General features: G+C 47.5%; 8 protein-coding genes across 8 annotated transcripts; 4 read left to right on the top strand and 4 right to left on the bottom strand.

The window, feature by feature from the left end:
* Positions 1-1,524: 1,524 nt before the first annotated feature.
* On the bottom strand, positions 1,525-5,185 carry tof1 (putative DNA repair protein (Tof1); the record flags this gene model as incomplete). Its single annotated transcript, XM_001826507.3, has 4 exons — positions 1,525-2,576; positions 2,627-4,750; positions 4,803-5,040; positions 5,099-5,185. 4 exons carry the CDS (start codon positions 5,183-5,185, stop codon positions 1,525-1,527), a joined length of 3,501 nt encoding a protein of 1,166 aa, XP_001826559.1.
* A 326-nt stretch (positions 5,186-5,511) lies between these two features.
* AO090206000053 (3-hydroxyacyl-CoA dehydrogenase family protein) lies at positions 5,512-6,626 on the top strand (the record flags this gene model as incomplete). Its single annotated transcript, XM_001826506.3, has 3 exons — positions 5,512-5,640; positions 5,699-5,798; positions 5,896-6,626. The coding sequence occupies 3 exons, from the start codon at positions 5,512-5,514 to the stop codon at positions 6,624-6,626; spliced, it is 960 nt and encodes a 319-aa protein (XP_001826558.1).
* A 356-nt stretch (positions 6,627-6,982) lies between these two features.
* Positions 6,983-7,344, bottom strand: AO090206000052 (uncharacterized protein; the record flags this gene model as incomplete). Its single annotated transcript, XM_001826505.1, has 2 exons — positions 6,983-7,062; positions 7,116-7,344. The coding sequence occupies 2 exons, from the start codon at positions 7,342-7,344 to the stop codon at positions 6,983-6,985; spliced, it is 309 nt and encodes a 102-aa protein (XP_001826557.1).
* Positions 7,345-9,200: 1,856 nt separating this feature from the next.
* arp6 (actin family protein) lies at positions 9,201-10,778 on the bottom strand (the record flags this gene model as incomplete). Its single annotated transcript, XM_023233206.1, has 3 exons — positions 9,201-9,339; positions 9,397-9,459; positions 9,514-10,778. The coding sequence occupies 3 exons, from the start codon at positions 10,776-10,778 to the stop codon at positions 9,201-9,203; spliced, it is 1,467 nt and encodes a 488-aa protein (XP_023093734.1).
* Positions 10,779-11,612: 834 nt separating this feature from the next.
* AO090206000050 (uncharacterized protein) lies at positions 11,613-12,749 on the top strand (the record flags this gene model as incomplete). Its single annotated transcript, XM_001826503.1, has 1 exon — positions 11,613-12,749. The coding sequence occupies one exon, from the start codon at positions 11,613-11,615 to the stop codon at positions 12,747-12,749; it is 1,137 nt and encodes a 378-aa protein (XP_001826555.1).
* A 268-nt stretch (positions 12,750-13,017) lies between these two features.
* Positions 13,018-15,963, bottom strand: AO090206000049 (uncharacterized protein; the record flags this gene model as incomplete). The annotated part of the gene is made up of 1 exon (XM_023233205.1): positions 13,018-15,963. The coding sequence occupies one exon, from the start codon at positions 15,961-15,963 to the stop codon at positions 13,018-13,020; it is 2,946 nt and encodes a 981-aa protein (XP_023093733.1).
* A 2,209-nt stretch (positions 15,964-18,172) lies between these two features.
* Positions 18,173-19,612, top strand: AO090206000048 (uncharacterized protein; the record flags this gene model as incomplete). Its single annotated transcript, XM_001826501.3, has 1 exon — positions 18,173-19,612. One exon carries the CDS (start codon positions 18,173-18,175, stop codon positions 19,610-19,612), a length of 1,440 nt encoding a protein of 479 aa, XP_001826553.1.
* Positions 19,613-20,547: 935 nt separating this feature from the next.
* Positions 20,548-21,654, top strand: AO090206000047 (60S ribosomal protein eL13; the record flags this gene model as incomplete). The annotated part of the gene is made up of 5 exons (XM_001826500.3): positions 20,548-20,550; positions 20,665-20,698; positions 20,794-20,840; positions 20,943-21,101; positions 21,217-21,654. The coding sequence occupies 5 exons, from the start codon at positions 20,548-20,550 to the stop codon at positions 21,652-21,654; spliced, it is 681 nt and encodes a 226-aa protein (XP_001826552.1).
* Between the last annotated feature and the right edge of the window lie 840 nt (positions 21,655-22,494).

The following is a 22,494-nucleotide window of genomic DNA, read 5'->3' as shown; positions in this document are numbered from 1 at the left end:
ACGATCTGCGGTTTCGCTTTTCCGTCATAGTTATTTCAGTATGCTTCTGAGGGGGGCCGAGATGATGAAATGGGGGGTGTGAGTAAGTGACAGATCAGATGTGGAACAAGGACTGCTGTGAGTTAGAGGGAAATAAACCCTTCTTTATGTTATGGGTAAAAGTCGTTGTTTTGATGCAGGGGAACCCAACGTATATTGAGTGGAAAGGGAGAAAGAAGCAACATGACTCTGTGTGTAAGCGGTTGCTAGGGCATGGGCTAGAGGACACCGGGAAAAAGCAATAAACTAGAGTGAATGGAATCCATTGTCTATTGCTCATCCGGTAGTACTTATATAGCTGTACTTATAAGGTCCTGTCGTTTTATTAACTCTTATTAGCTGGGACATTGTATGTCTTAGTTAACTGCCTTCCCTTCATACACTTCCTCCTACGGCATCGTTATGTCCCCTTCAGACAATCTTCACGGCCTCCTCTTCCAGACCAAGTGTCTCGTTCTGGTTTCTCTCATTAACTTCAATCATAACTCCAATTCGAGTGCGCCGTCTCATCTCCACTCCCTGTACAATGTTATAAACACATGTACTTCGCAGGTTTTCCCTGCGTCAGCGACAGATATACCGCCAATCTACTGGCCGCGCTCTCTGTATGTGCATTTCCGGTGATTCCTAGAACTGCCATTGTGCGGGTGACAATGGTAGCGAGGGTTCTTGACATCCTGTACATAGAAGTACGCCACAAGGTGACCAATTTACTACCCTTCTATCAAGATAGGTGCCGTCAATAGGTATGGATCACCACCAGTGGAGGGTTTTACAACAGCTAAGGCTCTGAAAGAAGGTAGTTCAGCATGGGGCCTGACTTATCTCATTGTCAATAGAGGATGCCGGGAAGGATACCCGCTGAAAGTCCGTCCTACAGACGGCTACCATGGCATCATCATTTGTTCCGGGCTGCCGCAAAATGGGTATTTCGCTTAGATCTGGTGATGGGCCGACGAACGCTCTTATCATCTTCGTTCGGAGAGTAATGCAGAAGCCACGAGGCTGCTCCGTTGCGAAGAAAATGTCTATATCGGTGGTGAGTATGTCAATCCTGAGTTTGTCAAGCTTCCCGGTGTGCATCGAGATAGTTTCCGACAAATCATCGAGGGTGATGAAGAGGAGTGGTTGGTCATTGTTCTTTTCTGTTCTTTTTTGCTTCTTCGGCGTGAAAGGTAGAGAGAGAGAGAGAGAGAGAGAGAGAGAGAGAGAGAGAGAGAGAGAGAGAGAGAGAGAGAGAGAGAGATTTGAGTATAACTATTCTCTGAAAGCCGTGGCACAAGTAAGTAGGATTCTATAGTCATTAACATCGATTTATGCACTTTTCCAGAACCCATCCAAAGGGCTGCTCTGTTTGCGCGGTAGTAGTGTATTATCACAAGTTTTGCATGCCATATACAATCTCCACTTTATCCCAGATCCATCTCCTAAACGCCAGGCATCATTAGGTCATTACAGGGCAGTAGTATCTCAAAGGACTAGAGCCTATTCAGAGTCGCTGTCAATCACAAACCCGGCACGCAATCGCCTTCGAGCCAATGTAGCCACCGGGGCGTTTTCGTCATTGTCTCTTAGCTCACGCGTATCGGTTGGTTGCATGTCTTCCGCGTGGCTAGGCAGTACCGGGTCCCTGTCTAGATCCCGGTCTCGACGGAAGGCTAAATTGTCGTCGAAATCAAACTCATCGTCTTCATCTGACGTGGCAGAAGTATTTTCGTCGTCTTCAGTTGCATGGTCAGACGAGCGAGCAACAGCACCATCCATGATAATGTCATCATCTTCGTCGAGTGCTTCTGTTGTTCGGCCGCGCCGTTGCCGTTTACTTTGCGTGTCAGACTTCCCAGAGTTGCTTAGTCGCTTGCGTTCGCTCTTTTTGTTCGCTTTACGGCCAATCTCGTCTACAACGCCAGTAAGCAATGCCTTTCTGACTCGCGCAGCTTGTTCTTTTCGCCGTTTCTCCTCGAGATCAAAGAATTCCTTGTCGGCCTCCTCGTCGGATTCGTCATCACTGGCATGGACGAACAATTCACTCTTTATCTTGGCTAGACGGGCTCTTGTGTTCTCCTGGCGCGCCTTACGACGCGCTTCCAGAGTATCTTCGTCTATCGGCTCGCGCTCGCCAACTGCTTCGCGATTCTTGCGCCGCGTTTTCGAATCATTGGGCGCGTTCGCTTTCGACCGGGGGTTTGGCGGGAAAAGTGGCCCATCCGGGACATCTTCACCCTCTGACTCAGATCCAAAGTCAACATCAAGTGTAGTTTGGCGATTGTGCTCCTTATCATCGGGTTTGTATTTGCGCCGAAGCATCTGACGAGGATCATGCTCAATGTCTCCCGTGTATGGATCTTCAAGACATTTATCGATCGTCAATTTAATGCCTTTTAGATCTTTTGACCCCTGCGAGGACGGCACAACCCAGGAAGCTCCGACAACATCTTCCATTCCCAGTCGCTCAAATCCTACTAAAGTCATAAGAAGACGCAGCTTAGCGTTGAAGTACATCGCCTGTTTACATGCATCGTCGTGAGGTAGGACGGCTTGTCAAAGTTAGGACATCGAGCATCAATAACAGGTCTTGTTCACATACCAATCATCGGATTAGGGGCTCTGGGTGCTCCCTGAGCCTCGTCTCTCTGAGCATCCTCATAGGCCTCCCATGACTCTCTTTCTTCCGCTGCAGTGCCTAAAACATTGCTAACCCATGCAACCAAATCGGCCTGCCCATCCATGACCAGGGCACCAATAACAATTTTTATCTTGTCCTCTTGCGTTGTTGCTTCACTGGGATTGACTTCAAGCTCAGCTGGCGCCCTTCTCACCGAGGGTAGGGTTTGTCTCTCATGGCCATATTCCAGGTAGAATAATGTCGAGTTCATTTTGCTGAAGAGTAACTCAGTAATAAGGGCAGGACGCTGGTCGATCTTCTTTATCATTCGTCTGATGACCTGTCGGACCAGCTCTTCCCACTCCTTGAAGATTGGTTTGCTTGAGTCCATGGCGCCAGGTCCTTTAATCATCGTGTAAAAAAGGTTAAGTATATCAACGCGGAACAACAGGACGCTCATTTCTTGTTTGAAGGCGATCCTGTAAAAATAGCGATGGGCACGTTTTAATTGGTCCGAGTTAAGTTCCCTAAAGAACTTCGTGAAAGCAACGAAAGTGTCAACACACTTTTGGTTGCAAAACTTGGCAGCAAAGCGCTTGAAGTCGAACTTACGCTCCCTACAAATTCGTTCGGCCTCCATGATGTCCTCATCATCGGATGCATGCTCTTCGTTGTTATCTTCGGGTGCAGCTACTTGAGTTTCCATGTTTTTGCGCCGAGATCGCCGTCGAGATCGCACTTGCATGTCGACATTCTCTTTAGAGTATCGCTCCAGCATACGTAGGAAAACATGCGAAAGCTCTGTGCATGCATCCAGGTAACCGAATCCTTGACCTTTGTACTCACGCATGATAGCAAGCACGCGGTCATGAGTTGTTTCTTCGTAGAATATACGGTTCTGAATGTTCTCGGCAATTTCCTGGTCCTCCTCAAGCAGAGACTGTGTCATCTCTTGCACAGTTAGCAAGATTTGAGTGAAGCAGCGCATTTCCGCATTTAGATCTTCCCAGTCTTTTTGGTCGAAACTAATTTGCATAGATCGGTTCAGAAATACGAGAGTTTCTTGGTCAAGTACACTAGCCACAAGGCCAAACCCATCCCGTTCCAATTCTTTCATGGGTTTTCCATTCTGTAAATGCATCTCCTGCTGGCGCGCACGGCGTGCGCGTTCGGCATCCAGAAACCAGGCGACGGTGTAGAAGAATTGACGAGAATTGATAGGTACGACACGGTCGGCTTCTCGTTCCAAGGCTTTCCGAACATGGGTGAATAAAGGATTGAATCCAGAGTCGAGGAATTCTTCAACAAACATCCGCAGGTTTCTTGATGCGGTGGAATTAAGATGGGCTGGCGTACTAAAGTCATTGTTGAGAACTGAGTCTTCATGTGTTTTGCGTGGCTGGGGCCTGTTCCACTTCTTGCTTTCATCCATTTTCTGGAGCGTTGCCTGGCTATCTTTGAGAACGTCTTGCCCTGATACAGTAGAAACCTTAGCATCATCACGTTTGACCCAAATCATAGTTCCGAACCGTCCGTGTCGAGTGGGTGCATTTTTGGCGTACTCCCGCCGCAGAGATGACTCTTGCTTTAGTAGGGTATCTAGCTCATCTGTGTGTTTTGCGCTTCGCTGGGCATCATCCATGAATAGTTTTTGGACATTGACACCCTTCACCAGGTGGAAGAGTATCTCGAGAAGAATCACATCTTGCATATTGAAGTCATCGCCAACGTTGGAACACATAGTAAGAAGAAGGGCAAATACGTCTTGAGCCTGAAAGGCATTGATAGTCGCAGATCTAGACGTCTCCTCCTCATCACCATCCGCCGCAAGACGAGCATTTGGGGCGATCACTACGATATTTCGTAACAAATAGAGCATAAGTTTGAGTATACCGTCGTCCCGTGTTGTTCGTTCAGACCGTGGAACGGCCATGCTAGGAAGGCCAATTCGGATAATAGTTCGAAGGAAGTTGAGATCGCCACGGCTCAGAAGACCTCGCTTATAAGAGACTTGAGCGTGCTGCAAGTATGGAAAGTGTCGGTGATGGTTGACAGTCATCTCGCCGTGGACTTCCAATGGCCAGGTCAACGGAACTAGCAATTCCACTTCATGTCATTAATACAATAGTCTAAGCTCAAAGTAAGGCCCTATACTTACAGCACGCTAATGCGATCCTAGACATATATTTACTCTTTTGACCAGTACTCCACCATAGCGAAAAGATCGGTAGTAAGTCTCCGTTGACCAAATTCGCTTCTCCAAGGCACCGAGCAACATCCATGCGGTGATACTTCTCGTCGTACAATTTCAGCCAGCGTCTAATGTCACGCAAGCAAGCCAGTGCATCGTCTCCAAGTACATATCGGTCCGCATCTTCGCCGTTAAATCCGCCTAACTGTAAATTGATTAGATTTCCTCGAATATAAAGCGTTCAATCAAATAGCTATCCTCACCGCAGTGACTAGACTATAAACGTGTGCGCGGACATCAGGGTCTACAACTTGAACAGCCTGACTAAAAGCCACAGCTTCGTCGTTCATGGTGGCCAGTTGTGCTTGCGGTCGTCGACCTCACCTTCTATCACCATCGCCGATGTTGACGGCTTTGGGCGCGCTGCAGGGACTAATAGTAACGCGCCGGTTCACGCGTTTTCGCGTCTCAGGTCTTCGGATGTCGGAGGAATGGATGTTCCTGACTGCCGAAGATAACCGATGACGTCGGATCACATGAGTCCCGCGGAAGGATGTCGGGTGCGATTTAAATAGAAGTATATCAATCGTCGCCGTTGTTGTCCTCGGCTTGTTCGTCTTTCTTCCCAGCGTCACAATTCCTTGTTAAGGTACTCGGTTCTTTCAACACTGCAACCATGCTGTCATCGTCCCTCCGGTCTCTCGGCCGCAACGGCCCTTCAATTGCCTCCCGCGCATTCAGCAGTTCCTCCTCGGCTTATGCTGCCGAGGTTAAATCATTAGGAGTAATTGGAGCAGGTCAAATGGTACGTAGGACATGAATTTTATATCGCAACGTCTTGGAGCTGATCTGATAGACAATAGGGTTTGGGAATCGCTCTTGTTGCTGCACAGAAGGCTCAAGTTCCTGTTACCTTAGTTGACAACTCCCAAGCATCTCTTGATAAGGGCCTCAAATTCGCCGGTATGTATGGTGCCACGCTCACCACCGATACCCCCTTTCCGTCATTGGAATTGTTACTTTAGATGGTTTTCTAGACTAACGAAACTACTATCTCCAGATAAACTCCTTGATAAGGATGTTTCCAAAGAACGTATTACCCGAGAGGTAGCCGATACCGTCCGCTCTCGCATCACAACTAGCCTGAAGATGGACGACCTTTCATCCGCGGACTTTGTTATTGAGGCTGTTCCAGAAATACCCGATCTCAAAAGCTCTATTTTCAAACAACTTGCTCAAATTGCACCCAAGCATGCCATTCTTGCAACCAATACCTCGTCAATCTCCATTACTAAGATTGCTGCGGCGACGACAACGAATCCGACAGACCTTCAAGCTCCTTCTCGAGTGATCTCGACGCATTTCATGAACCCAGTTCCTATACAGAAGGGCGTCGAGATTATCTCTGGTTTGCAAACGTCTCAAGAGACGATCGATACCGCTATCGCGTTTGTGCAGCGTATGGGCAAGATTGCTTCTGTCTCCGCTGACTCGCCCGGTTTCCTTGCTAATCGTATACTTATGCCTTACATCAACGAGGCAATCATCTGTCTTGAGACTGGAGTTGGTGCCCGCGAGGATATTGACAATATCATGAAGAATGGAACTAACGTTCCTATGGGACCTTTGACTTTGGCCGATTTCATTGGACTTGACACCTGTTTGGCTATCATGAATGTTTTGCATCAGGAAACTGGAGATAGCAAATACCGGCCATCCGGACTTTTGAAGAGAATGGTTGATGCCGGTTGGATGGGCAAGAAGACTGGAAAGGGCTTCTACGAATACTGATTGAGGGTTTGATCCTTGCTCACTAGTTACGTCCTGATATCCCTGTTACACTGCTATAAAAATAGATTACTATATCAACAGTTTATAGACTTACAGTTGCACCTGTCGGGGTAAAAGGTGGTACGTGGATTTGATAATGCCATTATGATAAAACTTTCCTTGGTACCTTTAGGTTCCTAGGTCAACTTTTGAGATATTCCTATCTCGAACCAAGCAACCTTCTGCCCGACAACCTTGATTTCCCTTATTCCGCTTGTCAGTTAGAGACTCTTCCGATTCTCTTTCATGACACAGCATGGAAGCAAGAACTGCTGTAAGTCCGGCTTCTTCGTCACGGTTTAGCGCATTGCCATCAATCACAAATGCGAAAAAATCCACTGGCCTCTCTGCGGGTGTGACACAAATGCACGAAGACCACGGTTTACCACATTTATAACTGAGCATCGTTAGCATGGGCCATATCAAACTTATACACAGGGCTCGTCTTACCAGAACTGTGCGCTGCATCTGCATGTAATGTGATCACAGCCGAATATGAGTTCCACCACCGCACCACAATTGAAACACCTCTGCCATCGCTGAAGCCGAGCCACTTCAAGGACGGCAGACAGATCTGCATCAGAAGAGCAATCTCTTGACCTGTGGGAAATGCCGCGACACCCTGAGCAAATTCTCGTGCTACAATACGGACATATTTGTGTCTGAGTTTTCTCAGCATTTACAGCCGTTGGAGGTATCCATTTCCCGCAGGTTGATGCAGGACAGTACCAGCGATCTGCAACCGGCGTCGCATACTCGGTTGCTTTAGAGACAAATGATCCTCTTTCCTTTGGTGACAGTAAAGGGAGGACGGTCTCTGACGGGATCTTCCGTGAACAACACCTCGGTGGGAATAATTGCTCGTCCGTCATGCTTGTTGCCGCCATTCGCCTGATACACGTGTTGCAATACTTATGCTGACAAGGCAAGTTCACCAGCTCATCAGCTGGCATGCTTTCGAGGCAGCTCACGCAGGTCCTAGGCGTCATCAGCTTACACTACCAGGCCGATTTGTATGCGGCTGTAAGAACTTACTCCTTATGTGGCGTCCTCCTGAAAAAGCGCTGGATGAGTCGGCATCTCTCAATTCTCGCTGTAATACGGCTCCTCCTCGACACCGCCTTGCCCCTTTCGATCCGTGGATGGCACTCCATGCTTGAACAGTCACTAGCTTGATGAAGATAGATAGGTTTAGAGTCTACCAATGGAGACTCCGCGTTCAAGTGGCTTCTCGACAAACTTGCAACCCCCTTACACTGAGGCGAAGGATGTCTTTTTCGGCTGTGTTCCTTGATGGCACGCGAGGTCGCGGGGAACAGGTTGCATAGTAACATCTTTGACTTTGGGAGGAGAGGTGCTCTATGCTGATAGGATTCGGGAAACTTCGCTTTAGCCCGCTAGTTCTGAAGATTTACCAGCTCGTGGAAGGAGTGAGTCGACAGGTTGGCTCTCTGGGAGATTGTCAGGGGACTTGACGCCATAGTTCCTATTTAATTATTGTTGACACTCGGAGATGCTGCGCGTGCAAAGCTAAGAGATGAATATCATAATATTGAAATGGACAAAAATCGGCCTGGTTGCTTGATATGTTTGATTACGATTGTTGGTAGAGTGTAAAGATGTGATTTTGGCTCATTAGCTCGTCGGGCGAGGCGTCAACTATATAGGAAAGTCGGCATATCATGCTGATGGTGAGTCAGATGTGGATATATCACCACCACTTTGGTGAATATGCCATGGATAGGCCATTCGCGTGCCACATGTTCATGCCCCATTACCCGATTATGATCGTCGCATGCTTCGATAACCAACCATTTTTGAAGTGACCAAGCTACCACGGGTTCTCCACGTAGATGGGGATGTCTGCTAACAGTGTCGCCATGACTCTTGCAAGCACGCATCCAAAGAAAAAAAAATATGAGAACAATAATAAATGGGTTGATCTCTAAGGCGTATTTGTTTGTGGGTGTAGAGAAAATCAGCTGGATCGTGACGGGTCTGTGCGCCAAGTACTCTGGCTGGGTACTTGCAGTGCCTTACTGACGTGGACAGTTGGTTGGGTTGAAGGGCGACGAAAAAGAACACAAATCAAGAGAGAGGGGAAAGACCAAACACTGCGGGGTATTTCACTTACCAAGTCTCTACCCACTTATACATCTTCGTTGCTTGTGTCGGTCAATCGAAAGCTCTTCCCCCTTCATCAATAAGTTGGAGATCCCGTTATGACTGCGACCTCACCGCATGTTGAATCATTCCAAAATGGCATGACCGGGAATGGATCGGACTTAGCTCAACACTAACCTCAAACTCATAATGCCAAAGAGATTGAAAAGCACGTCTTAAGATTATACAGCAGCTAGTTTACCATCATCTCTTGTAATTAGAAACAGAAACATGCTCAAATTCAAGGGTATCACTAGCAAATGCTACTTAAACAGGTCATCAAGCCAAGTCGTCAACTTGTGCCAGATTTAATCAGACTCAATGTACTCCAAAGATCCCAATCCTGAACACCACGAGATAATGTACCCGATTTCATAAAGTGCCAGCAAATTTCCTCCCAGTCCAAACAGAGCCATTCTCTTGATATTCCTGGCGAGTGATAGCAACTTTCTTCATTTCATCTTTATTGGTGGCCAATCGACTTGCCCCAAGCCATGTGGAGCGAATTGAACTGTTTCCCAAGACCGTCAGCGCATAGTTAAGATCTACATTGTAATAACAAACTTACTCCTGAGGCTGTCGAACCCTCACAGCGCATTCTGCCGAAGCGACTTCACGCAATTCCTTCTCCCTACAGCGAATTAGCAATGTATGAAAGCGATGGATAGACGAGAATATCTCTCACAGTCTTTCCATAAATCCAGCAATCAAGGAGTTTCCTCCAACAACTAACACATTTGCCAGGAAGGCGGGGTGTAACCCCGTGGGCAGCACCGAAAGGCTCTGGAGAATCATATCCGTAATGCCAGCCTGCTTCATGCCGATGTCACTTGGGTTGAATAGAATCTCAGGGACTGTGAAACGCTCGTTGCTCAGGACCAAGACATCCTCAGATAAGGCCTCGGCGGTAGCACCTGAGAGTGCACTTTTCCTCTTCTTGGCATTCAATAGAGGATCATGAGGTCGCATAAACCCTTTTTTGCTCCCATTTGGGTCTGGCAGGACATAGTCGACCGTGACACCTTCGTCAGGATCGAATTGGCCACGCTTTCGGTTGCCCTTCCAAGTCTGTTCCATATCACGAGCAAAATCATCACTGACATAGCACACTGCTTCCTTCACTTCATTAATGATATATGCTTCATCCACCATGTTGTATTGCCTCATTGATACCATCTCCTTCAGATAGTTCGTTAGATGTTTGCCTCCAAGGTCAAGTCTGCGAATGGCACGCTGAAGAGGTTGGCCTTTGTACAGTGGTGTAACTGTGGTGTGAGAATAGCCCGAATCGACCACGAGGAGGCATTCTCTTGGCGAAACAGCCGAGTCATACTTCTGCACGATGGGGTCTCCAAATAAAGATTGGACTTCGTTCCAGGCGTTTAGCGACGGACCTAAAATGGCAATATTAGCCAGATAACCAAGCAGCAGTATAACAGTGTCATTTACTACCATACCCACGCATCTTAAATAGCCACCAAAGCCCCACTCCTCCATCACAATCTCGTCTGCGTTCTTCTGCAGCGCCGGTAACGCGTTTGGAGCCTCGGTAAGCACAAGAGTCGTTTCTTCCGGTTTGGCAATCCGCAGGTCCTTGCTTCGTACAGTCTTTTCGTCAAAGAATGAATGCTCCCAGATTTCCTTTTGCGCTTCCCAGTTCACAGTATATCCCTTCTCGACCGGACGTCGAAACATCAACTCGTTCCAATCCGTAACATGAGTACCAAGTTGCGAACCCACGTAAACGCGGTTGTCGCGAGTCTTAACGAGCGCATTAGAAATAACAGAACAGGCGGATAGTGCCTCTGTTTCATCTTCCGTGATAGAGTCGGGCGCATAGCCGGCTTTCATCGTATACGCGCCATTGTCGATTATGAAAGTCCTCTCGGGTAAAGTTTGGGCGGCTGCGAGGGAAGCTTTTCCAGAAGGGCGCGGTTTGGTGGTTCCCATGGTTTGGGACAGAAATCGTAATTATCTAGATAAATAGGTATTCAGCTCCGCATTGCACCACTAAACGTTCGAAGAAAAACCTACTGGTGTTGAAATACAAGTTGGAGATAGAAACGATCCGCAACATTCTGTCCGTCGACGGGACCGGGGACGCCGAGCGGTCAGCTTCACAGATTAGGAAATATAGGGCTCAGCTTTAGGGCTCAGCTCAAGCTTCCTGAGTATACTACATACATATGTACTTACTATTGCAATGCTTGTGACATTTACATGGAATTCCTTGAAATGGTCATAGATTAGTCTTCAATTGTCACTACTAGGTGCCTTAAGAATATACTAGGAGATAATAAACATGAAGCTACCACCCATGGTGATTCTGTAAGGTTGCTCAGTACGAGGATTTAGCTCACTTCATGAACTTTTGCTGGATATGACGGTTGGTAAGCTCGACGTATAGTTGATGTTAAACCATGCGGTTAGGAAAGTTCGCGAGGGTCTGTTATTCCTATATGCCTGCTAGTATCCACTAGCTAGGGTAATGTATCAATCAGTAAGGTTGTATGCACATGTTAGGGCACACATACTATTTTTGCTGGAATGGAATTCAGAAATCCAAGCACATATAGAGTTATAACTGACAGAAATTGCACAAGTGCAGACCAACGAAGCCTTATGTATAAATGTACTGTACAGACGCTTTCCATCACCACCAAGGTCAGCCGCAGGTGACCCCGCAGAGCCCTAACAAACGGCCCCGCAGTTCCCTAATCGAAATTTCTCCCAACTTGTCTTGAGCTGCTCGAGTCCAAACCAAACACCCATTGTCCCGCCAGAATGTCAACAAAGCTTCACGTCACTCTTACAACTACCCTTACACTCGTGGAGCAATTCCACTTGACCTTGTCGTCGCCCTCTGGAAACCCAGCCTCTACAGAACTCTCAGGCAGAGATGCACTTCCCCTCCTTTCAGCATCGTCGACAGCCCTTAAGTCACAAGTCACTAAGCTTTCGCTCTTGGCCATCACCTCTCCATTTACGTCCTCCGCCGTCGGCTCCGTCCTCTCCAACTTGAACGGATCAGTACTCCCGTCGTTTGTGACAGCGGCTCTACTCATTACACCAACCGATCACACCAAAGCATTTCAAGCCGAGGCTCTGTCGCTAACGAAGACAGGGCTGAACGAACTGTCATCGCTTGTGAAAGAAGTTCAGTTAATCGCAGAGAGAAATGATGAAGTACAGGATCACATGGAAAAGAAGGGAATCGAACTGTCGCAGAATGAGAAAGACCTCGTTACGGTAGCTACAGGACGGGTTTGGGGTGCTTGCGATGCCTTGATTGACCTCGCTTCAAATGGTGTTGTTGGGTTTATAATACGGCGTGTGGAAGAATGGAGAGATTTGGTACGAGATGCAGTAGAAGAGATTGACGAATGGAATCCTGATGAAGAAGGGGATGAGTTCTTCGATGAACTTCTGAGCGACGATGGGAAACAGAGTCTTGGGAAAGATAGTGAGGGCGAATCATCTGAGGATAGCAGCGACAGCGAAGATACCGCTGTGCTTTATGAACTGAAAAGGACTTCTATTCGGTTGCTCAAACCAGTGGTCCAAATTTACCCCGCAATCATCACAAATCGCCTGAAGAAGGTCCCCGAATTCTCGCCCTCCCTTGCTAACCAGCTGGAATCCCTTATGACGAACCTCCACCGCATTCCGGAGCAGGTTGACGAAGTAGCGGGAGCACTTTATGAAGGGGATCTAGAACGGTCTATTCGGTACTTGAAAAGAACAAAGGACTGTGCTGTTGAAGCGGTCAAGTTAGTGGTTCTGCCTTGGGTTGAACAGAATGTGACCGACAGTCAGCAAAACGCCGAGGATAAATTTACTAACTGGTCGAAGACATGGTTGAAAGTGATTGATGAGGTCAGTAAACCTCTTGATGACATCAAGGAAGCGAAGTTACAGTGAATAAACATCCGATTGTCTATAAAGTCAAAGCACGGTGTAATCTATTGTTTAAGTTGTCTGGTTATGTCTATAATGATTCGATATCTCAGGCTGTTCTTGTATCGAGCGAAAAAAGTGTCCACAGTTGACTATTCTGTTATTGCGCAACAACCGTTGGGGGAAAAAAGTCCACACTGGAATAAGATAAAAAGTAACCTATGTACACAAGTATCAAGATAGTGACAGAATTGATAGTATCATTAGGTTATTGCTTGGTACCCAATATGCTTTATATGCTCGATTCATCATCCGGCTCCCATTGACAAAGATCTTCAGCAGGTATCCGATCCTTCAACCATTCGAGGATAGCATCTGTTCCTTTGGCAACAATTTGCCAGCGAGGGACGCGGAAGCTATTACCCGCAACCTCGAATCTCTTCAGCGCCGATCCATTGCCCCAGTTCTTACTGCAACCCTCGGCTCTTAGAAGGCCCAGCTTTGGAGGTAGAAAACTGATATTGTTATTGCCTATATCCAGAACCTGAAGGCCTTGGATGGCGTCAAATTCCAGGCTATCAAATTGGTTATCGGCAGCGAGGAATGTCATCAGGCTTGGATAAGTTTGACGGACCGGTGGTAGAGACCCACAAATGCGGTTATTCGATACATCTAGAAATGTGAGCGAGGGGGCTTGAAGACTGGCTAATAGTGGCTCAAGACTGGTTAAGCCGGTGGCACTCAAGTTGAGGATTTGGAGACTGGGTAAATCAAGAGATGTGGGAGAAAGCGAAGTGCTATCCAGTGGATTGTGTGAAAGATCAAGATCAGTCAAATTAAGCGCGAGCATACTGAGAGTCGGTGCCGGGATACAGCGTAATTCATTATGTTGCAGGTAAAGACATCTGACCTCATGCGGGTTTATACGTTCCAGATGATCCATATCCAGGTCTTGAAGATCAGCGTACGATCTGTCGAGGACTCCCCCAGGTTTGACTTGCCAAACGCCTGATTGAGCTGGGGCCTCAGGTGCGAGCGTAAATTGGGTTGCGACCGAGCCCTCTTCGTCATCGGTATCTTGTGGCTCTGGCTCGCACCGGTTTCGGAGCTCGCGCTTTAAGTCCTCAGGAGACATATTCAGATATTTTCGCTCCCTAAGAGGGTTGTTCGCGATTCGAAATATAACAAGGCTTTCCATCAACCCAATTCTTTCGTCCAGTTTTGAGATATTGTTCCCCGTCAAGTCAACGTTTCGAACGGCCTTCAAGTCAGTGAATCCTCGTGGTAGGTCTGCTATGCTATTATTCTCCGCTGACAAACTCAGGAGTGCCTGCCAAGAAGAAACATCTGGCAAACACTGGATGCGGTTCATGCTGATTGCTAGAGTGTGTAGATTGGGGAGTTCCAATGTGTCGTGGTTAGAAAGCTTTGTTAGGGAATTGCCAGTTACATTCAGATATTGTAAGGTCATAAGCGCCTGTACAGAAGCGGGTAACAAAGTATCCTTTAAACGATTGTTGGGAGCGCTGAGCTCTTTCAGTGAAAGCTTGCTTAGGCCCTCGAAAGGCAAAGTGGACAGATGATTATCACCCACGTTCAGAACTCGTAGGGAAGTCAGGTACGCAACTTCATTCGGTAGCTCTGTGAGAGAGTTGCTATGGAGGTCAAGAACTTCCAGGTTGCTCAGATTCTTTATATCGGCAGGGAATGATCCCTGCAGGTGATTCTTCGCTAGCTTGAGGTCCTTTACAGACTCCATCTCCATGATGATTTGTATGTCTTCCAAGTTTAGCTTATTATTTGAAAGATTGAGTGTATGAAGACGCTGTAATCGCCTGAAACCAATTGGCAGTGAGCGCAATAGGTTTCCGTGTAAGTCGAGAACTTCCAGCCCACCAAACTGGTTTCCCCTCTCATCAGCATCTTGATCCTCTGGGTCGGTGTCTGGGAAAGCGGAATCTGGAAGTTCGACGAACTCGTTATCTGCAGCAATGAACTTGACAATGTCTACACTCTCATACCACTCTGTGACCGAGTCAGGGTCGAAATCATACATAGTCATGACTTCCTCTGGTAATGCTGTCAAGGACATGGCCGCAATATTTAAATGACCTGAGGTGCGACCTGCTTCGAGACGTTTTCGAAGGAGCCCTTTGTTCGAATCCTTTGGTCGCTGGTTGAATGGGTCTTCAACACTTAGTTCATCCAAGGATGAGGACTGGGAATTATCGACGCTTTGCATCGCTGCTTTCCGTGCAGCTTTTGCTTTTGCGATGCTTTCCCTTAGTGCGCTCGATGACCTTGAAGTTCTTCTGGTTTCCATCTCAGATTGCTGCTCAAGCGTCAAGTCAAGGGTCGTGGCCTTAGTGGAAGGTGATTTTGGCATTTTTGTAGGCGCCCTTGAATTCTGGTGTGTTTTTGTCGGTGTCTTTCTCGTTTTCTTCACGTGAAGTCCTTCCTGCGTAATATTCGTATCAGGAATCTGTATAACGGCTGTACCTGAGCTTCCACGGAGAGTTGACAGGGTATGCTTCGTATCTCTAAAAGTACTTGTCCTTGAAGTAGGCAGCTTCAATTTTGAAGCACTATCCGAACTCGTCACGCTGTTTAGCTCGGCCGATGTGCCGCCCACATACAGTGACTGGCGTGACCTTGAAGGGAGCCGCATTGCAGACGATGGGCGAAAGAAGTCACCGCCGATTTGTTGACGCGACGACGATGACCTGGAAGGTGACCTCGAGCAACTTGACAGCGCTGAAGGTGGACGGGATGGAGAGCGCATGGGGCTAGTCCCATTAAAGAAACTAGAATGCCTCGAAGAACTCGGCGAAGGAGGGATTTGGGACAATGTCTCAATTGTTCGTTCTGACAGTGAAGGCCGCGCACGACCTCGAGTGTCTGCATCATCAACTGATACATCAGTCCCATGCCTAAACAATACACTATCTGTTTCCGACTTTCCGCCATCGCTCATTCTAGTCTGAGAGACATCCCTCCTTTGTGGCAGGCCATTCTGAGTCTTTTTTGGCACCGAGTATTTAGGGAGCGGCTTTTTGAATAATGGTTCCTCTGAAGGTCTTCGAAGTCTAGCTGTATCGACGCCAGTATCTGTCCGTAGCTTTTCGCGAGATGGGGAGGGCTTGATCGACTTTGAAGCGGTAGATGTCGGGAGCGGTAGTCTGGAGGCTAATCGAGGAATTCCACTCGGTCGGGCCGATAATTTCTGTTGTTTATCCATGTTCACATCACATACGCAGTAGTCGGTTCGGGTTGTCTATAAGCATGAAGCACGTTTCCGCTATTGGATGGTGTAATGGTTTCAAGAGCGGAAAAGGAGTCTCATGATAGTTTTTGTGGGTTTGGAGACTTGAAGAAAAAGACAGGACAGCAGAAATTCTCAGCTGACACAAATGGTAGTAGGTGTAATGAGGTGAGAACTTTAAGTAGATAGAACACAAAGTTATACTCAGCGCAACGTGTCTTTTTCAGGGTAACTCCTATTAATTATATGATAGATTATATGATTTAAATTATAACCATTGTTTACGAAGTAGTTGGTGCCTGGGGCCACGATCCATATAAACTAGCCAAAGCCATGTGATTGGTGAGATTTCTCCTTCGGCATCCCGCCGGCGGATGAACAGAATCAAGCCGCTAGGGTCCTCTTTCTGAAACAGGACCCGAGCTAGTGACTATGGACCAAGTTTACATGAGTACCATAGGTGCACTTGAGGCAAGATATTTGCATGCCTTTACGGAGCGAAAACAAACCACTGCTGCTGTTTGTTTTACAGTGTACTCACAGACTCAGCGCACAGAGCATTCTTACGGTTGCGTACGGAGTACATTGTAGAAAGTGGGCTTCACACAGGATATCGTGTTCTCTAACTGGCTGCGTCTATATTAGGCTTCTGTCAAACAAAATCTATGGAGTAAGGTACAGCCGAGCCAAAGACAGCCCTTAAATCATGACGACTACTCCGTATATACTGTGTACGAAGTGCTCTGTACCACTGCCACACAGACGGACGAATGTCAACCTCCACAGAAAGACTGTCCCATTCTGCGACTATTACAATGGCGGGCCTGATGTCTCACTACTCCGCGATACGGTTGACTGACAGCAAGTGTAATTTCTTATTCTGTGAGCACTGCGTTTTCATGCATATCAACTCACAATCTGATATCCTTCCTCAGACAAGCACCGGGCCCGCCATGAATTGATTGGTCTTCGCACGAGTGAGCCGTTGTTAAGATTACCTTGTTCATAGTTATTAAGGCCCTTCAAGGAGAAAAATAATAGACAAAAGAGGAAGGGCGGGGATAAGAAAAGGGGAAGGGGAAGGAAGAGCAGGGAAAAGTTTCTCGCTTCCTTTTTGTTGTTCAGACAAACGCTCATCTGAGATGCTAAGAGCATTCTTGTTATATTGTTTCCGGGCGAAATAGCCTGTAGTATTTTCAAGAATAATCTCTGTATAAACTCATGTAAATCCATAACGAGTGGGAAGGGCATAGGTCACTAGATATACAGTGAAATAGTATTAACCGTGTGTTGATTCGTGAGTTGATGGGGTTTTGGCGATATCTTGAAAATTCAGACACGGGCCGTCTGTTTGCATACAGTAACTTATACATCCTTGAATCGCAAAGTACTCCGTAGTAGTCCAGACCCAAGTCACTGTTGATGGTCCATCCGCAGCCCGTTGCCTCAGTTACAACCTTCTGGACCCATGGGGTACAACTTCTGTTTACTTGCCTGGAGTGCATGATCTCCACGCTAACTTTATCTGGAATGGTAAATTCTAGCGCGCGGCTGGGCTCACGTGGATGCTGAACATCGAGAATAATTGGTTGGAGCAGAGCCATCGCAAGCGACTTCCCAGCCTCCCGATGTGCGAAACACCCGCCGCTTGCAACATCCTTAAGGCATCAAACCCTCCACGGTGCTCCTTGCTCCTTGCATCACATCTACCCGTTGCTTTATTCACATTCTGTCTTGCTCCTTACTCCTGTCATATTGGTACGGGGACTCTCAAACCTTGCATTGTTGTTCTTACAAACAGGGCGCCTTTCTCAAATAATCCATTTGTATCCTCCTTGACTTGGACGTCACTGCACAGCCCTATCGCTGATAAGCGGACCGAGCCAGGTGCGAGTCGCATAGTGTCTGTGCGACAAACACATCCATACCCAAGTGCACTTGATTTCCCGAAAACTTTAGCTTCTACTATTGTTTACAAGGCCTGTATCAGCCGAGCTGAAAACAAGTATTCCCTCAATCGGTTTGATTGACGTATACACGGAATACCCTACCTCATTCCCGGTATGCGCTTGACCGCCCTACAGGGATTCCGTGCACTTTCTCAACCCAGTCATTGCTAATCAAGAAGCAGTGCGAGGATATATCCCGACGGTTTTACTTGACTTCTCTTATCGTTATTCCTATCATGCCACGAGACCCCGAACTCCAGCTCTCACAGTGTTCTCTAGCGCCTCCGGCAGAGATCTCTGGTCCAGTTAGTCCCACTCGGCGTACAAGTCTCTCTGCTTCTCCAGATATAAGTGTAAGAGCCGAAAGCCACACCTCGCGTTCTGAGAGAGGAAAGTTCTTTTCCCCTCCGTCACTATCATCATCAGATATGACTCCTCCCCCATCGTCGCAGATCACTGGAGCCCCTCTTCGACAATCAAGGTCCCGATCTAATTCATACCTTGCATCTCCGCCTGATATCGAGAAGACGCTATGTGTCGCTTATGGAGCTTCCGAGAACCTCCCCACTACTGAGGAAATTGATACTGCTGACGAATCCAAACTTCGTGCGATCGCCAAAGAGCTACTAAGCGTAGCTCAAGAGGCTCGTATGTCAGCGCTGCACTTCAAGTTGCAGAATAGTCTACTATCATTCACAAGCAACGAGGCCATTAAGCGTGCCGAGGTTGAGCATAAATTGGCTAGAAGAGAAGTCGAGATTATCCAGAGCTCTGAATATCGCCGTCGTCATTCAGAAAATAAGCCGCCACAAAAAATTGCCAATGTGGAATTAGAACTTGCTCACAAACGTAATCAAGAACTGGAGAGGGTCAATGCTACACTTGACCGGCGGCTTCGCCGAGCGAAGAAACTTATCGACCAGGAGAAAGTGAAGTCCGATCGACTCGGGGAAGAGAATTCTTTGTTGAAAGGCCGTATCAGAGATAACAGAAAACATCTTTCCTTGATGATTGAGCATGGTTCATTATCTCCCAGTCCACAAACCGAGATCCAGACTCCCCATAGAAAGTCTGTTCCTCACTTTGCCGATAATAGCCACCATATGGCCAGCGATGAAAACCATAATCCTTTCGCTGCTCTTCTGGCGGCGGACCGTGTTCTGAACAGAGAGTCTCCAAGTGCGATGTCCACATCAAATCAGAATGGCGCACAGCAACAGTTTGGCAATCACCATGTGCGTAGTGCACATACACTGCCTTCTCTTCCTATGACGCCGTCTCGGTCTCGGATAGCTCAACAAGAAAGTCAATACTTCACTCTAAACAAAGATTCTCAACCCCAGCGTCGGGATAGAGACAGCACTATATCAGCATCCGACACCGAGGAGGCCGAAAGTGAAGACGACGGTCCTTCTCACGCTGATTTAGTGACAACAAATATGTTTCGCCATAGTCGTTCAGACCATCAGAATGTTACGAGAGTGGCAAACGCCCCTAAATCGAGCACTTTACTTCAAACAACACTCTTTGGTCAGATTAGAAAAGCAGGAGTCGAGCGTCCCTCCAGCAGTCTCAAACGCAAGGCGAGTTTTGATAGTGTGACCTCGAAGAAATCGAAAGCGGAGGAACGAGTGGGTCTCGGTATTGACACATGGAACAATAACAGCCGTTCCTAAAGTCTACCAACAGGCTATATGTGCATCTGGCTGTATTTCCTGATTGCACATAATTTGGCAAGTTGCGGTCTCCCTGCCTACTAAGTAGGGCGGATTGCAGATCTTCTTGGTTTGAGACATCCTTCCATTATCTAGACGTTCTTTTATGTCCTGTTTGCCCCCCTGTCCAGGGACGGTTACGAATGATGACATGTAAATGATGGATCGGTGTTACTAGGCGCCCTTTTGTCTTCCTTTTTAATTCTCTTCTATTTCATTGTCAAATCTTCAAAATGTTGAAGTCCAGATCGATTCTATGATTCTTATTAATTAGTAGGCTTTCAGAAAATCTCGAGCTAGCTACCTAGCGATAGATAAGATTTAGTTCTACCCCCAATCAATAGCATTCTCGATACGAAACAACTAGAAGAATAAATTCATCCGACATCCCTCCCTTGCTCGTCAAATCCTTTTTTTTTTTTTTTTTGTGTTTTTCAGTCCTTTCCTGGTAGATGGAAAGCGAATATGAGTACTACTTAACAAAATGACCCAGATACTGTCTTAGTAAGCATCTAACGGGAACTGTAAATGTTCGTTCATTCACGAAGATTGACAAGATTACATGTTTAAAGAGGATCTTGGCATCTCGTGAAAGCCAAAGGACTTACGTGGACAGATATTCATTTAGGTAACTACTTACAAGTTCTGTGCAAATTCAGATACAACTTGAGTGCTACTAGTAATGGTGAAGTGAGTTATCAAGTGACAAGCCTGGTTTGGGACCCTTTCCAGATTTGGTAACCAGGGTAGGGCTTCTCGCTAAGCGAGACCGGCGCGGCTCTGCGCGGTTGGCCACACCAAAAAAAGTTCCACCCATTATTGAAGAGTCGTTCTGAGATCCGACCAGCAACCACCCACGACGACGACAATCTCGGCCTTGATCACCGTCCGTCACAATGGTGCGTTTATATGACCCCTCGCTGTCTTTAGTCTTTCTGCGATTCAACAAAATGATATCGAGTTCGCTCTTTTCGTGGGTGAGGGCAAGTTACTGATGAATTTTGGTGGTATAGGCGATCAAGCACAACAACCAGATTCTCAACCAGCGTGAGTGGACCTGAAGTGAACGAGTTTTCGGCATTTTCTGAGATGGGATGGAATTTTCTGTTCGATGGGACAACGAACTGACGAGTTCGTTATAGACTTCCGCAAGGACTGGCAGCGTCGTGTGCGCGTGCACTTCGACCAGGTACGAAATCGAAACTATACTTTCCCGAATCATATTTTGAACGACATGTTCTGGTCGTCTGGGGGATGATCCATGGTTGTCTAACAATTTACGGTTTTGTAGCCTGGCCGCAAGCACCGCCGTCGTGAGGCCCGTCTTGCGAAGGCCGCCGCTGTTGCCCCTCGTCCGGTTGACAAGCTGCGTCCCGTTGTGCGTTGCCCTACTGTCAAGTACAACCGCCGTGTCCGTGCCGGTCGTGGATTCACTCTCGCTGAGCTGAAGGTAAATTTTTCTCCTTTGCTGGATATAGAGCCGGGCCCTGGTGATGGTGCTGTGCCACTCGCTGGGTTTCAAAGTCAGATGAAGCTTACATGGGACTTGCTTCAAAACCATATAGGAAGCCGGAATCCCCAAGAAGCTCGCTTCTACCATCGGTATCGCCGTTGACCACCGCCGTGTCAACTACTCCAAGGAGTCGCTGGTCGCCAATGTTGATCGTCTCAAGGACTACAAGGCCCGCTTGATCCTCTTCCCCCGCAAGAGTGGTCAGTTCAAGAAGCTTGACTCTTCTGCTGAAGAGGTCAGCGCTGCCAAGGCTGCCTTCGCCGCTGAGGGCAAGACTGAGGGTTATGCCACTCGCGCCAATGCTACCCTTCCCATCAAGAACCTCACTGCTGAGGAGGCTGTCACTGAGATCAAGCGTGATGACCTGCCCAAGGGTGAGGAGGCTGCCTACCGCCGTTTGCGCGAGGCCCGCAGTGAAGCCCGCCACAAGGGTATCCGGGAGAAGCGTGCTAGGGCTAAGGCCGAGGAGGAGTCCGCCGCCAAGAAATAAATGTGATTCACAGTTAATGATGATCGGGTCTATTTTCAAGTCGGGGATTAGTGTACTGTGGCATGGCGTGGCGCCCCTTTTCTCAATTTACCTTTGTCCTTAAAAAAGCTCCGAACCTTCCGAAATGCAAATGCCCAAATTTTCACGTTTCAATAAAGAAAAAAAGGGTCTACTCCGAGTTATGGATGTATGGTATGAAGCTGCGTCTTGGTCCGTCAGTGCGTGGTCGCTGGGGTCGTATCAAGCCACATCCTTAGCGATTATTCGTTGCATTACACCGGTCTAGTCGTGTGGAGGCAGAGAGCACGCAAAATACTATGGAAGGGTAGCCTGATGCAGGCCCCGGTAAGCTAGTTCAATGACGGAGATGAATCTAAATACACTAGGTTACAACCTACGTAAACTTCTACTTTCGTAGTCATTCTAAGGTCTCGGGTCTAGTAGAAGCTGAAATGTATCTAAGATGCGATCTGCTGATTTACAAACGGGTAGACGCTATCGTTTTTAAGGTCAGCCAGTTGTTAGCTCAGCTGATTGATTGAAAACCAATCCAAGCCAGTATCAATGGCATATGCAGTCACCGTTTTGCCTTGACTTTGAACACATGTTTTTCAGGCTCATCACAGAACAAAGCACCCAGGATATGCTCGGCAGCATGTACTATTGCATCTGCATCAATATCAACGTCTGCGCCTATTCTCCCGCCCTGTTTCTCGTTCAAAATTGTGTGAAACAGTCCTTTGACATCTTGTTCCACCTTGCTTCCCAACCTGCCATGCATCATGGACGGCGCAGACACACTGATCCCCGGCACCAACCTGGGTTCACATGCCCATTCAT

Source organism: Aspergillus oryzae, chromosome 7 (assembly GCF_000184455.2).
Source record: "Aspergillus oryzae RIB40 DNA, chromosome 7".
Lineage (NCBI taxonomy): Eukaryota > Fungi > Ascomycota > Eurotiomycetes > Eurotiales > Aspergillaceae > Aspergillus > Aspergillus oryzae.
This window is presented reverse-complemented; position numbering and strand designations above follow the sequence as displayed.